Source organism: Eptesicus fuscus, chromosome 8 (assembly GCF_027574615.1).
Source record: "Eptesicus fuscus isolate TK198812 chromosome 8, DD_ASM_mEF_20220401, whole genome shotgun sequence".
Taxonomy (NCBI): Eukaryota; Metazoa; Chordata; class Mammalia; order Chiroptera; family Vespertilionidae; genus Eptesicus; species Eptesicus fuscus.
In genome coordinates, this window is record NC_072480.1 from 20,648,886 (window position 1) to 20,665,645 (window position 16,760).

Genomic DNA, 16,760 nt, shown 5'->3' on the forward strand with positions numbered 1-16,760 from the left:
TTTACAATTTGCAGCACTTGTAGAAAAAAAACCTGTTCAATAATTATATAAATACTCTTGACAGATTCCAGTCTCCCATTATGTATCCTTTTTGGTGATGTCAGCTTTCTAAAGTCAATTAGCTTCTAAATTTGAAAGGCACCTCGTGGCCAACGTTCTGCTTATTATTCAAGGCATCCATTTTAATTTTTTTTTTTTTTGCACAGACTTGACAAGTCTGAAAAATCTATTAAGTTAAAAAGAATGAAGAAATATAATACAGTTGATATTAACAAACAATATTTTTCCCTTAGCTGCAATTTTTCCCCAGCTGATTTACAAAGTGCACCAGTTAAATATGTCTGTACATTTAAAACATTAAATATGTCAACAGTAAGACATTTTTAAATATTTTGAATCAAATACTATAGCACAAATATAATTTACAATACTTTGCACAGAAAACATTACATCTGAAATATAACTTTAGATATTATATAAAAATACATATATTTTCTCTCCTCGTTAGAAAAAAAAGTATTTATTTGCAGGTTCCAGCATGATGTAACAATTCAAAAGAACGTAACCCTTTAGATGATCATCCTTTTGCAATTAGATAACACCCTCTCTGCTTCCGCTGCAGAGTGGCACATAAAAAAGGGCTATATCTAGAGAATTAACCCCGCCTGTGGCCAAAATGCAGTTTTCCATAAAGGCAACCATAATTGCTCTAATCTGGTTTAATTCTAGGAATTCATTACAAAATTTAAAACCATTGTGTAAGAAAGCCTTCAGACTGTAATACACCTTGAGTCTAACATCTCCCTTTGGCTATAAATACACATGCTCTCTACAGAGTCAAAAGCTGGATAGAGTCTTCTTATACCACGTAGGTCATACCTCTTAGTAGTCTCACACACCTATGTACATCTTTCTTGGCTTGTTTAAAAGATAAGTTCCCAAACATCCTAGGAAATACACAATATGCTCCACAAAATGGGGGTCAATCTATATCTCGAACTTTAAAAGCCCCAAAGTACGTTGCATCTTGATCTGGATCCAGTAGTGAAGGGTTGGATACTTCGATGCTTATTTCCTCACCAGACCGTAATTTAAAAAATCCTCCAACATTTATTGAGTAAAAATGGAATTCAGAATTCCCTGACCAGTATTTGGTGCTTCCTCCTTTCATCAGGGTATGAGAACTTGGGATTTTGATACTGGTTTTAGTGACATAGACCATCAGCTGAAGATACTCCGTATCGAGGTCTCCCGAAGTTTCGTGATGGCGAAAGCAAATGTTGGCGTACAGGTAATAAAAGCCATCTTGGTTGACTATTAGTTTTCCATTGCTGAAAGTCATGTTGGAGATCTTGGCCCAACCTCGGTCATGGTACCAAGAGGACAGACTCACTTTGTGGGAACCTGAGGAGGGAAGAGGCACGTGATTTAAAATTCACCCCTTCAATGACAAGGACATCCTCACAATTCTATGAGGTTAATAAAAAAAAAAAAATACATGGCATAACAGTCATTGTTCCAACAGGAGAACAACTTTTCAGAATTGATCTTCTGAAAGTGGAGAAATTCATTAAGATGTACTTGGTGCTCTCTGCTAGGCACCTGAGAGGGTACAAAGACAAAAACTCATTTTTCCTTCCCTCAGAGTTAAGTATAGTATGTGTTCAAGAAGCAAGTCATGAACCTTGACAGGAGAGGTGCAGCTAATTGCTATTGAAATACAAAAGAAGGAGAAATGGTCCCCCAGAGGGATCAAGAGTGACTTTGAACCTGAGGACATAAAGGAGAAATAGGATGCAACCAACAGAAGCAGAAAGTCATTCAAGGTTGAAGGAAGAGAATGAGCTAAAGGCAGTAGAGAGGAAGCCTGAAATAAGCATACATAACTTCCATACTTCACAGGATTCTGTCTTCACTTTTAACTCATAGGAAATGGTATGTAGAAGGAGATGAAAGTTAGGGTTACAGTAACTTTGACTAAAAGGTCAAACTCCTAAAACTCTATTATCACCACCAATTTCCCCCTCCTCCAACAGTCCAAATACCTCCCAGTCTCACATAATTGAAAAGTTGCTCCCAGAGAAGTTCACAAAAGAACTATTCCTGGCATTGCACTCCCCAGCTTCACAACTTCACAGGATCCTTTGTTTATTTTGTGGCTTTAATTTATTTTTATTTTTTATGAAATTTATTGGGGTGACATTGGTGACATAGGATCCTTTGTGACCAAAGTATCACAAAACCTCCTGATAGACCAGAATTCTTTTTTAGTCCCTTCTCCCCCTGAAATGTGGTGACAGCTATCCCCATGCTACTGTTCTGGAGCAGTAAAAGTTTCTAAAGAATCTTCTAAATCAGCAGTGTGTCCAATGCTTTTAACATTTTAGGGATTTAGTGTGTCTTATTAGGTCTGTAGAAATTGTCAATACCTCTATGATAAACCCAGTTAATCTATCATTTGTGCTTATGTGGACACCTATTATTCAAGTAGATATCAACTAGTGGGGGGAAAGTTGTTATGCTGTGGAAAATCCAAAAGTACGTTTTTCCTCCAGAAACCTCGTACTAGTAAATACTTGTGCTAAATGAGGACTATCATCTGTTAAGATTTCAACAAGGCAAAACAGAGCTGAGGAGTCTAAGATCAGGGTTGGGATTAGCCTCTACAGCCAAGGAAGCGAAGGAGAAGTCCACTGCTGCCTGCCACCCACAAAAACATCAGGCCATGGTGGGCCTTAGGCTTAACGTAGATTCCACAGATCCATCAGAGCTGACAACCCTCTGGTTACAGTGACTCCTTGGGAGATTCTTGCAGAATCATAAATCCATACTGGCTATCTTCCCAGACTAGTCTGAATCCTGTGGAGCCTTGAGCACCTGCAAAGCCACAAAAAGGAGAATTCTCTACTATTTCTGTAGGACCACTAGGCCACTTGGAATATGGTCTGGAGACCTCAATAGTATTCAGTTCCAAAAACCAGCCAGGTGGTGGAGCAAACGGGGAGGATAGAGGGGGTGCACAGAGGCCAAGCTACAGTGAGGCAACTCATCTTTAGGCCTATGGAGTAAAAGCCAATGGTCCCAATCCTTCTGTCCAGGGACGATATATTTACTGAAGTCCACATTTCATCCACAGGAGGGCGTTAGAACAAGCCTTACAAGACCTTAAAGGCACAGCTACCTCCAGGACCCACCACAGCACAAGTCCCTTTTCATTGGAGGTCCTGCCTCAGGTCATCCTAGGTTAAAACATCCCAGATGTAAAAATCAATCCACAGTCCCAAGTGAGTCAAGATAAGCCTACAAGACTATTCATCACATCCTCATAAATACTAGCAAGTAATTCCACCAGACTGCTAGAGAGCTACACGACCCATTGACAAAGCTACCAAAATTCAAGACGTTTCCCATCTCAAATTATTGTGTTTCCTTCCTCCTTATGCTACTCCTGAATTCAATACTTATACAATCAATTATTTGTCTTACAGTTTATCTCCTATGATTGCTGTTAGAGAGGAGCAGAATGACAAAGGTGAAGTCTACCCTCTCAATGGGATAGAGCAGCTGGTGTTAAACCAAAGGCTCAGAGATATGGCTTGGGAAGGCAAAGAAGGAATATGAATCAGAGAGGGGAGAACACAGGACCCTTGACTACATACCACTCCCACTATTAGCTAACATCAGGTAGGAGGTGTGTCATTTCCTACAAAGCATATCTCTGTTTTTATCCACTTATTCATCCATTCGCTGATCAATTTAGTTGGTCAATCATTCAATAAATGACCATTGTGCTTTTTACGGGCAGTCCCTCTGTCCACAATTGAGATTATATAAAGCAGTGTACCCTCAAGGCACTAACCACACAAGTAGTGGAGAAAATGAGAAATGGGCATACACAACAAAAAAAAAATATGACGTTTTCATTTCTGCATGTCACATAGCACATGGTTGAAGTTCAGTTAAAGCAACTGAAAGTGAAAGCTCAGAAATCAGTGGCAGCAGGAGAGCTCAGCCCAGTGAGGAAACGAGGAGCCAGAGGACAGGAGGACCTGGATCAAATACAGGTGGGCTGAGGAAAGGGGGGTACTGTCCGTGAGGAAAACTGTCCGAGCAGCGGACGGAATACACACAGTGTACTGAGGGGAAAGGACTCCTGAACAGACAACAGTGGGAAACAGGATGAGATTACGCTGTGATCAGGGTGAAGGCCTCTCCTGGCAGATCGGGGTTTCCATCCCTAATGAAGCATGCTGATGGCCTCTTATCCCAGCTCCCTCCCCCAGTCTCTCTAGTCACTGCTGTTAGATGTCGGAGAAGAGATAGCTGCAAATATTTAGCCCAAGGATCCCCCTAAAGAAAGCCACATACTCTGGCCTCACAAAATCCTTCCCAATGTATTTCATTCAAGAAACTTTGCCAGCCCGGCCGGGTGTGGCTGGGTGGTTGAGCGTTGACCCAGGAACCACGAGGTCACGGGTTCGATTCCCGGTCAGGTCATATACCCGGGTTTCGAGCTCGATCCCCAGTGTGGGGAATGCAGGAAGCAGCCAATCAATGACTCTCTCTCATTATTGATGTTTCTACCTCTCTCTCCTCTCCCTTCCTCTCTGAAATCAATAAAAAAATATTTTAAAAAAAGCTTTGCCAATGCATAAGCTAGCAGTCAATATAAAGCAGGTTCTGATTTTTCTTATGTGTAAATAGGTATGAAGCAGAGGCCCAAAATGAACTTGCAAAATTAAAGCCACCTTCCTAGTACTGACCCAAACTGGGAAATAGATGGACTCAAGGGCTTGTTGGCCCAGCCAGAGGAGCAAATTCTATTTTCTTAAACAGAAGCATACACTAATTCATGCCACTCAGTCTCAAATTTAATAGCCATTGGAAAGGAACCAGAAATTTTGCCTTGTTTTTTGGCAATGATTTGACTTTAGGTGCCTGGAGAGAGAGCTTTGAAACTGCAGCATGCTTGCTCTTGGCAAACAGACTCTGGCACAGTTTAATGCAATATTTTTTCACATGCCCTTTGAAATGAACTGAAGAGATAAATGCAGAGTACATCCAGAGCACACACAGCTGATACATCAAGTATTAATTTGATTGCCTTTGCTAACATGCAAAATAGTTTTACACTCAGAAAGTCGGTGTAGCTACACCGTAAGGCACACATACACACACAGAAAGAAAATTTGTTTATGAAATAAGTATCTGGGACAGGATAGATAGTTTAGGAAAATCGTCTAAACACTAAAGCATTGGTTTCTCACTTTCTATGTCTGCTGTCAGGAAAAATCCCTCCATGGCTCATGCTGGGATGATAGTGGCTTCAAAACTGTTTACTAAAACCTGAATTTTTTTTTAACTCCAAGAAATATCTGCCTTAAATCGTTTTTAGAACAAAGTGGAATATGTATAATTATTTAATTAAACTCAAATAACAATAACAAATTGTGTTTACTGGGTACTTACTAAATGTCAGCTTCCATAAAGGAATGTTACTGCATTCCTCATTAAGTATTCACAGCTCCCCATGAGGTAGATACTACCACCACCCCAGTGAGGAAGCTGAGGCACAAATTATGCCAATAATCTGCACAAAGTCACACAGCCAGTAAACTGTACAGTGAGGCCACAAACCCAGGCAGTCAGGCGTTAGATCCCCTGCCTATAAAATCTATTTCTTACAAAAAAAGAGAAACATGAATTTCTCTCCCTCTGACTAATCCAATTGGCAACAAGGTACTTGGATAACAACCTATCCTGTTAAAAGCATAAACTTGGGAATCAACTAGAGTGGAATTCAACTTCTAATCCTGCCACACCATGACCTTGAACAGGTAAACTATCTGAGACCTCAGCTTCCCTGTCTGCAAATCTGAAATAACCACTACCTTGTAGGGTTGTAGTAATGATTAGAGACAGGAATTCAGAGTGAAATGCCTAATACATAGTGTGTGTTGAATAAATGACATAATAATAATAATAACAATAATGTTCAATTGTCACTCGATCATAATGTTCCTTGTAATATTTTTGGTGCTCGAATACCCCAAGATGGAGTAAGCAGTGGGGATTATATGATGAAATAGCTGGGGCATTCAGGTAGATGTAGGCCCAGAGCTCTGGCTTTCCTCATTTCCAAAAGATAACCAGGTCTCCAGTTTATTGAGCTGAATCCTCCACCCCCTACCCCGCCCAGAGAAAGTGATAACCTCTGGAGAAGGAGAAGTATGTTTCATTTCAAAGAGGGCTACTGCCTCTTAAATATCACTCTGTCAAGTATCTACCTGGAAATCTGCAGGAGGTGGCTGAGTATATGACTACTGGGTAAATTCATGTACCTCACAGGCAAGCAATGGGGATGTGTCAACTTTAGCTTGGGTAAATATAGATGAGCATAATAAGGGATTGTCCTTCCCAGTTATGCAATCTTAATTGGCAATCATCCTAGATAATAAAACCCTAATATGCAAATCAACCGAACGGCAGAACAACTGGCAGAACGACCAGTGGAACGACCAGTCGCTATGACATGCACTGACCACCAGGGGGCAGATGCTCCCCCTCCCAGAGGGAGGCTACTGGAGGCGGCGGCAGGGGAGGGGGCCGGTGAGCTGGTGGTGCCAGGCCACCAGCCAAGGTAGGTGCCAATGCCCGCCCCCCATCGCCCTGTCCACTGGTCACCCAGCAGATGGCCCAGATTACCGACCAGGCCTAGGGACCCTACCCTATTATTGGGAACAGTCTCTTAGATTTAAAAATTAAAACCTAGCAAGGTTATTCTAACACTGAAAAGAGAATGATGCAGCAATGACATGCATGGACTCTGGCTTGCACATTTTGTGGTCAGCCCTGATTCTGACACATAACTGTGGGACAAAGCCAATTATTTAACTTCTCTCTGCTTCAGTTTTTCTCACATAAGATGGGGAAAATGGTACTACTGCCTCAGAAGGATCATGTTATGTACTACTTTTTATAATCAGGGCAAAAAAATGTAGCTGCCCATACAACAGCAAGATGCTTTTCACCTCTATGAAAAGTATGGTCACTGGTGCATGCAGCGTCCTGGATTGAGAGAGGACACAGGCCGGGCTGAGGGAACCCCCTGCCCCACACCGCCCCATGCATGAATTTCGTGCACTGGGCCTCTAGTTTAAAATAAACCACTCTATGATCTGAAAATTAATATAGTAATAATGTCCATTCTGACATGCTTGCCAATCACTGTTTCCACAGTGTGGATCACCAATTGAAGACTAAGTGTTTTCTTCTGATCTAGAAGTTAAGGGCTCTCAAAAATTGGGTAAAAGGTTAATAATAGGTTTGAGTATTCAAATGGGGCTGATAAATGACTCTGGAAATATTTTTCAAGCTGGATGCAAATGAAACTTACCTGATGGGATGTCAGTGGCATTAATAGTGAGATGAGCATAAGGTTGAGTATCAGGCTTGCTCCTCCTGGCCAGATCTAACCATGAACCTTCCACTGTAGCTGGATATGAGAGAAACCATGTTAGCCTAAAGACAAGTGACCTTATGGAATTTCAAGTATTCATACAGATCCAAACTTACGTTTTTCTGCTCTGATGTGTTGAGATCTAACAATATGCTGTAATTCCTGAAATAAAAAGAAAGAATTTTGTTTATACATTCTTTCGGTAAAGCAGTAAGAGTTTAGGGCTGTTGGGCATACCATAAATGAATCCTCTTTCCTTTAAAATAAGCCAGAAATACACAGGGAGTAAAATTCCTTGTTATTCTAGGTAGCTATCATGGGGAGTACAGCCCAAAAAATTACACTGAAGTGCTTAAAAAGTAGACTGCACACATACTAGCTAACAAAATACTTTGGACAATAAGAGGAAATGAAAGACAATGTAAATTATAACACGTAGAATAAGTGAACGTAATTAAAAATTTGTAACAGTTACACAGACGGGGATGAAGTTAATAGGAAAATAACGATTACCACTGAATACAGGACAGTGTTAAATTTTAGGGAGGTTCTTTTTACGTCTATTTCACTAGTGAATTTCTGTTATAACATTACAGGAAACAGAATGATGCCTAGCTACCAGTGGTTAGTTTTTTATTTTAAAAAGTCACAATGTTTAAATTACTACTTGGAAGTCTAAGAGGTTTTGGAGTACCAATAATTACCTTAAAATAATGCTGCAAACAGAGGTTTAGAAGCATGAGACAGAAAAGGAAAGAACGCAAGTCCATAAAGAGTGTAGGTAATTGAATATCTCAATGTGAGCCCTGCCAATGAAGGACCCAACAGGTAATTCCATCTCACCTGAATCAAGACCTTAGCTACCATTAAATAGGTGGAGTGACTAAAACCTTGGGCTTTGACCTCAGTTCAAATCCGTGCTCAGCTCGAATCAGCTACCTATTACACTCAGGATATTAATAGCAACTCTTTCATAAGGTAATTGTGAAGAGTCCCTGAGATAATGCACGTAGGCACTTAGCAGAGTGTAAATACCAGAACTGCTCTGGAGAGATCCTAATTTCTGTTCCTGGGATGAGCATGCGTGCTGAACATCCTCCTCCATGGTGTTTAAAGGATAGGCCATGGAGCTTAAGTTCTTTGAGTACCTGGAGAGAATCGCTTTGAGAAAGATGATAGATACATAAACCCAACAACACAACTTCAACTGTTAACAGTTGGAAGTGTTCTAGAGATAAGACAACACTGATTCTTTTCTCTGCCTTTAGGACCCCCACGGGAGATGAGAATCTATTCAATTTTTAAAGACCCTTAGAGGAGACAGCACAGCAACCTTCAGGTGCCTGTTCTAAAGTCCTGAAGAAATCACAGTGTGACTGACTATTAGAAAGAAACTTTAGGGGTGTATCCAGGGCCACCTTCTGTCCTCGCTTTGACACAGGGCACTGCACTGCACAGCTGCAGGAAATTCTAGGCAAATCGTAGCCCCTCTTTGAGTTGTGCAAGGCAGAGGCCCTTACCAGGCATTGCTTTTCTCCCTACTCCATCCAAGTTTTATTTCTTTCCCCTGATGACCTCCTATCTCCCATCTCTTCTCATGGCCTTTGGATTTCCAGTTCTACCCTGACATAGAATTTCCTGATTTGGTCTCTGCTGCATTTACAGCAAAGATTTTATATATGCACAATGTATCCCTATAAATTTTATATACCTACGTAAAATATAGATATCTGTACGTATATATAATTTTATATATATATGTGTGAGTGTATATATATATATATATATATATCCTTGTACTTTTATAATGTGTATATATATTTATAATACAATATATCTTTATACATTTATATATACAATATATGTTTACCTGATTACTATCTCTTAAAGCATTGGAATAGGAACCTTGATGACAGAGTAATTTAAAATTGTCTACCCCTCATTTTCCCTGTAGCCCTGCTGTGCCTCATCATCAAAGGGAAGGAGGAGCAGAGGAGGAAGCAATGCCAAGAATGGTCTGCAAATTCCTGTTTCAGGGGTCTCTACTGAGAAATAATACACTTATTGTTGAGAAAAACATGGAAAGAGCCTTTGAGGGAGCTCAGTGATTTCCAGGCTTGAGCATCCATCACAGTCTCTCAGAGGTCATGTTGAAACAGAGTCTCTGATCCAGGTCTGAGAATTTGCATTTCTAATAGGTGAGCTAGTGCTGCTGGCCTGGGGCCTCAATTTGAGAACAGCAGTCCCTCTCACATCCCCAAAGACAGACACCAGAGACGGGCAATCTGAGATTTTCTCCAAGCTTGAGATGGAGGCTAAAGAAGCATCAGGCTCCAGTCACTGATTAGTTGGCAGGGAAAATTTGTTCTCTCCCACCTGGGAATGAACTTCTCCTGCCCATTTAATCAGTGGTTTCTAGGTCAGAGCTGTCACAGATTTGTTCTGTTACAAGAAAATTCAATAACCAGCAACATCCAGAAGCACTTGCAATGTGTGCTATAAAAAATAAGAAACTGTGTCGTAACCCAGGATGAATTAAAATTCTAGCTGAAGACTCATAAGGCAATGCTGCTTTCGTGTTCTATCTGTTGTTGGGTATCCAGGGAGTGCAATTCCTCTCTGAAACTCTACAGGGAAGTTTCCATGTGAAAAGGGGCTACATGATGTGTCTATAACCTCATTCCACAAAAAAAGTGTGTTCTCAATATCTGTTCTTGTATCTTCACCCGCTCCCGATTTTTTGCACCCTAAGAGTATTGTTATTTATCTGTGTAGATAACAACCACGAACAACATTCTTCTAAGCCTACACTTTTAGGGTGCCCTGGCCCCAAGCCCAGTCAGTCTAACTCAATTAGATACTGACTTAGTAGTTTGTAAAAGAAGCTCGGCAGGTGATGCTAATATGCAGCAGGTAGTGAGAAACATTATTACTAACTCAGTGTTCCCTTGAGCAGTTGTTTGGTGATATCGCTATTTAGTCAGAGATTTATGATACTCTCACAACTTATATATATTCCACATATTGAAAATGAAATCATCTCTTAGATTCATAGCCAACAAAGTGTTTTCCCTTACATTATCATATTTGATTCAGGGGCTGGGTAACTATTACTAACCTCATTTTTTTAGGAGGCAGAGAGAGAAGAAGAACCCACCATATAAAATTGGGACTTGAACCCAAGCCTTTTGACTCTTTTTTAGAGCTAAAAGCCCATACCCATTTTTAAGATATAGTCATCAAACATACTCCTGGAAGCTGGGGGGGAAATATTAATGGCCAGTGATGGGCTTCCGAACACGCTACCCCAAAAAATGGTACCTTGGCATACTGAATACTTTAAGCTGAAGGAATTTGAGAGGCATCAGGTGCAGGAAGGACTGACTACCTGACCTTCTTATTCCCTGAAGCAGGTCATAAGACCCTCATGTGAGAGATGCTCCCCAAACCTGGAGGAAGGGAACATCCTTTTCTTCAAGCCCAAAGGATGCTGAGAAAAACCAGAATGAAGGCCTTGCTAAGTTTCCCCCAGTTTGCTGCCCTTACCTCACGCCCTTTTGTTCTATCACATTTTCCCACACCGCTCCACTCTTCATCAAACCTAGTATAAGCATTCAGGTTAACCATTTCTTCAGGTCTTCATTTCCTTATGAAGTTTCCCATGTCACACAAAACATGTAAATTTGCGTACTTTTCTCTTGCTCATCTGTCTTTTGTCAGTCTAAGCTACAGGGCTCCAACTAGAGAACCACGGAAGGTAGAGGGGGGGAAAAAATCTTTTTCTTTTTCCCTTCCCCATACCCGTCAAAAGGGTGGTTCCTTCCCTGAAGTAATGACTAGGAAATGAGGCACAGCTTGACTGGGGATCTGACAAAAAGGAGACTCCACATCAGGAATATGGCCTCAGAATTCCCAGGGGCTTCGGAAAAACAATGGGCTTAGTGGTGGCTGAGCCATATTCAGGGCTCGTCTGGTGAACCCCCCAAACTAAACCTGGGCAGGTCCTGGGCATGAGGGGGTATCCTGTCCAAGTCCACTGCACAGAGCACAAGCAATTTTTCCCAAAGTCAGATACTTTGCTATGTACACCCAAGCATGGATCGTTCTCAAATTCCCTCCTAATTAATATTTTTCATTTTCAAGATCATAGGAACTCCTTCTGAAGCACTATCCAAATTCACTCTGACAATTCCATTTACTTTTTAAGCTTTGAATTTACATTCACTTTCATCCACATTGTTCCTCTACGTCTGTCACATTAATTGGAATGTTTTAAAATTTGCAGAGTTCTTTATTCCCCAATCTTATCATTCAAGCATTGTTTCTGGTTACTTTAAATTCAGAAAGTTCTGATCTAATTTGGGAAAAACACTACAAAGAACATCCTAATTCCTCTCCTCTGAACAAATTATTCAAATGCAAGAGATCTTTTTAGAAAGCATTTTATCTTATTTTAAATCCATTTGTACATAAATTTTTAAAAACCCTCTGGATAAACATCCAATGCAAGTATATGTTGTCTGCACTATCAGAATGCCCACAGATTTGCAGAGAAGTGTGGACAGCTTGGACACACCTCCCAGCAAACAGCTTCCAGCAGAAACTAGAAGCAGTCTCCAGGGTGAGAAAGCTGGGCAGAAGGCCTGCCCTGCATTCTTCTCTTGGCTAAGAGCCACTGAAGAGAACCCAGTGTCCTGCTCCCCGGGAAGACCACAGATCTGCCTTCTCAGAATACAGCATGTTTAGTATCTGTTACATGCAAGGGACAAAAGGAATTCCCTCCGGGTTCTATAAAGTACTCACGACAATACCTAAAAGTTACTAAGAAAATTCACATGAATGAATGAACTTACTTATGGTTACACTGTAACAAGTAGGCTTTTCAGAGAATTTAAGTAATTTTAGATAAGCATAATTGGTCCTAAATTGTGATAGCTTCATTTCACCCTTCGAAACAGGACAAAAAGGAAAACTAAACCACTGGAAGGCATCCAAGGAAATCTGTGCCTAGTCAAGGATAACAGAAATCTTCTAACACACTGCCACCTAGTGGACGCTGTCCAACATTGACAAGCTGAGGAGCCACCGCCAGGCTTTACAGATTTGGAACTGCCCTCTACCCCCACTCCAACGTCTAAAAACAATAGAAATGAGGAAATTTCACAACATTTTTTTCAGTCTTCTCATTGCGGTATTTTCCTATTTAGACTGCATTATCTTTTCATCTTTGCTGTCAGAGTACGTTTGAGCAGACGGGAAAACAAAGTATAATGATTTTTTTTTTTTTTTAAATCTCAACTTTTATTTCACTCACAGAAAAACGTTGGGATTTCACAATTTTGCCTCCAGGAAAGAGAGTACACAAAGGATCGATGTGATTGTGTAACTGTGGTCTCTAACACTGCTTTCCTTCAACTTCTCCTGAACTCAACATCCAAGAAATGCAATTCCCAGCGGCATGACAGGGGAAATGAAGAGTACAGACCATGTCTTCAGTCTTTTGGGACCAGCCAGGCTGATGTTCCTCTTTTTAAAGGTTTTAGGATCTTTTGCCAAACATAGGAGGAGAGAGACATCCCAGAACTGGCTCAATCTCGATAAGTCTGGGCCACTTAGGAGAGATTGTAGTGTATAAGAATAAACATGAACACCTATGAGTATTTTCAACTCCTTTGAGCAGTTATGGGAATTTTGCTCCAGGGAATTTCAACATTTTCCACAAATGGTAGCTATTAGTAAGCCCGCCTCTGCAAATTCTGCCGGTGACTGCCCCAAACAAGACTTTGATAACATTCCAATTCAGGAGCGACGCTATTAAATTGGGCTTAAGTTTGTTTGACTGCAGTGGGTTTTTTGTTTGTTTGTTTGTTTGTTTTTGTTGTTGTTGTTTTGTCTTACAAAATAATATGAGTAGATTTAAGTTCCCACTGAGGATATCCCCAGCTGTAAAGATTCCCTGAAAAGGTGAAATTGCCCGAGTCTGGGTTTATCCGACTGAAAATCCCACCTGTGCATTGTGATGTGAATTGTGTGGTCCGTGCGGTGCCTGTCAATCTGAGCATAGAAGGAATCTGGACACCAGATGCTTTGGAAACCACTGGCACCAGCTCGTAGCCAGGGTCTCAGGTGGCTGCCTCCCTCCACAACTCCAGCAGCAGCTGCAGGGACATCTGGCTGGTTGAACAAGGATTTAACACCCCGTTTGACAGATATAATACAGGGTTCATACACTTGTTAACACATGTAATGCATTTATTTTAACATCTTAATGATAACCTTCATGTAATTCTTCTCCAACTTGTTACAATAGTGTATGCGTCAGCCACGTTAGCACGTGAATGCCGCACATGGGTTCTTTCTGAAAATGAGTAGCCAGTTTTCTATTCCTGCAAACAAGTCCTGCAGACGGCCCCCTTGTAAAGAGCTCCGAAACCCAGGCCCTGCTCTCCAGCGGGAGGACCGCTGCCTTCCTTCAAGCTTCCAGCGTTTGTTTCTCGTTGGGATTGCGGGAAGAGCCTTCTACCGCCGCTCCCGGCCTGCTCTCCTCACACCGAGCCAGTTCCACGTGGGAGCACGCTCCTTCTCTCTGAAAACCCTCCAGTGGGGCTTCAGGAACAAGCCCACATTCCTTACAGGGCCCGGAAGGCCTGAAGGGGAGAACATGCTGAGATGTACATGAAAATTACAGCGGCCAGAGAGGAAAGGAGACAGAACAGTTGGCCTTGTTAATAGCTGTGGACCAGCTCAGACAAAAGTCTGCTCACAGTCCTATCGGTCTGCTGGAACTCTGGATTACTGTCCGGGTGGCTCTTTCCCTAGATCTCTAAGCCAGGCACCATCCAACTCCAGGAGCCTCCGCTTCTTGTCACACTCGGGCTCCCCGCTGCCCACAGCCCATCCACGGGAGCAACGTTCCTTGTGAGCTCTGCCTGTCCCAGAGCTGCCTGCTTCTCCTTCTCCTGCCCCTTCGCCTACAGCTAATGTCAGCTCTCTCCGAGGGCCTACTTCTTTCTCCCCTCCTACCTGATGGATAGAGATGTTTGCAAACCCCGAGAGGATGCACGCCTAGTCTCTCCTACCCGGCCATGCTGCTGGTGTTTAGGCTCCAGACACCAAGACCAGCCTTTATTTTCTCTTTCTTTCTTTCTTTCTCTCTCTCTCTCTTTCTTTCTTTCTTTCTTTCTTTCTTTCTTTCTTTCTTTCTTTCTTTCTTTCTTTCTTTCCTGGCAATGGCCTAATAAACCCTTTCTTTTAAAAAGACTTTCAGCTGTGGAAGTTAATTTTTTTTCTTTATTTCGGTGTTTTGTTTAACAGGCCTTACACAACTACTGCTCCAGGCTCTCCCACACTCCCCTGGGCCCCCAAACCCCACCGCCCTAAGGACACCCCTGGACACCGAAGGTGCCAGCCACACGGAACTACTTGTGGTCAGTTTTCCCTGCAAGCATCCTGCCCTCGGGGTCGTGCAGATTTTGTGCACAGCTGCTCCGGCATGCAGCTCGTGTTTAGCTGTAAAGGTTTATCCCCATGGTGTTCTCGGTTTACAAGGCACAGAAAACATGCCCACCAGGTGCTGTGCAGCAACTGAAGAGGCAGGATTAGCATCGCTGTCTCAGCCTCTTGCTTCCCTCCACCCCTAAAGCTCACACTGACCTTCAAATCCACAGAACGTGGGGGACATCCCATATGCACCTGGATAGAGACCCCCAGTTCCATATGAAGAATCAATGGGGACCATTCAAAAATGATAGCAAAGCAAGATAGAACACGACTTGTGACATAGGTGTCTATCGTGACCGGTCTAGCAAAGGCTGTGCTGGTCAGCCCGGGTCGCCTGGAGCAGAGCCAGGCAGGGTCCCAGGACAGGAGGGGACGGGAGCACTGGGCAGAGGGGGCAGCTCCTCGCCAGCGTCCCAGCAGGAAGCAGGGGAGAGGAGAGAGGAGACAGAGCACTGCCCTCTAATCCTGAAGGTAAGAGCCATCTCGACTAAAATTTGGTAACTTTGCATTGTGATCCCTGAATACTTTGTCTTACTAGAAATTACTGATGCGAAACATTCTCTCAAAGACCAAGTCTCCAAATGTGCATTCTACCTCCCTCCCTCTAGAGTACCCGCTTTTAACCCCCTCATCTCCTCACCTCCTAACTGAATCCGCTGCTGCCATCCCACGGCCATCTCTCAAAATTCTCAGTGAAGAGCCTGGCACAGTGTGGACTGGCCTCCTCCTCCCACCCCCAGCACAGTCACCAGGGGCTCATTTCTCTCGGAAGAGTCTGCTGATTGGAAAAGACACGTCTTTGCAAACAGATAATGCACTCTCCCCACCAAAGGGCTGAAGAAGAGAGCGCCCTTGTTTTCCTAACGCAGAGGGATGCTTTCCTGGCAGTGTGATGGCTTCACTGGGAACAGAAAATTAGTTTTTATTGTTTCACCGTCATGGTTTAAATGAGGAAGCTTCTGCCACAGTTAAAGGTCCCCTTGGGTTTTCATAGAGCAGCCTTAGGACAGCAATATCAGTCTTCATAAACTGCCCAATTTTAAAATGTCTTGTGCTATGGTACTTGTTTAAAAAGTGTCATGCAAGCGTTTGGCAGAGTAACTGCAGTGGGGCATCTTGGGCTAACTGTGCGATTTACCATGTCTCTGCTTTCTTCTCCACTTAAACATAATCTTCCCTCCTGACATTCACAGAACCTCGTCTCCTCTGAAGAAGGCCGACCCTCACACATCCACCCCAGTGATCCTGACTGCTAGGATGAGACTCCAAGAGGAACAGAGGTGCCAGGCCAGCCACTGTGGACAGATGAGGCCCGGAAGGCAAGGGGCAGAGGGCCAGTGAAGGGCCTCTAGCCTCGAGGTTCCTAACGTGTTCATGCTCCAAAGAGGGAAGGAACTCCCCTCTTGAAGAGGCAGGAAAAACACCATGCTTGGGGGTGGCCTCTATCTAGCCCATACGAATCTTACATGGTGAGCTGCTAGCAATATTACACAACCTGCCATTTGATGACCAAAAAATAGGGATGGGCAGAGATCACTCGCTTACTCATTAAACGGGATCTTGACACTTTCATTAAGCCTGCCACTGCAGAGAGAACCTAAACATCATACAGTCCATGTCCTTGAAAAGCTCACACGTGCCAGACTCGTACAATTGATGCAGTGACGGGGTGAATGCAAGAAGCCCTGCCTGGCGTGCTCAGTAGGGGTTCCTAACCCCAAAGACGGGCAGCTGGGCCTCAGTGTAATGCCTGAAATGAATTTTGAAAGACAATTAGAAAACTGACTACGCAAAGAATGGT

At 42.7% G+C, this 16,760-nt stretch overlaps 1 protein-coding gene across 1 annotated transcript in view; it reads right to left on the reverse strand.

The window, feature by feature from the left end:
* Window positions 1-982: 982 nt before the first annotated feature.
* TNFSF11 (TNF superfamily member 11) overlaps window positions 983-16,760 on the reverse strand; it is a 32,163-nt gene continuing 16,385 nt past the window's right edge. The window contains exons 3-5 of the mRNA XM_008145549.3: window positions 7,576-7,621; window positions 7,397-7,495; window positions 983-1,404 (exon numbers count right to left, since the gene is read on the reverse strand). Coding sequence (XP_008143771.1) covers window positions 983-1,404; window positions 7,397-7,495; window positions 7,576-7,621 — 567 coding nt within the window. The remainder of the gene's footprint in view (window positions 1,405-7,396; window positions 7,496-7,575; window positions 7,622-16,760) is intronic.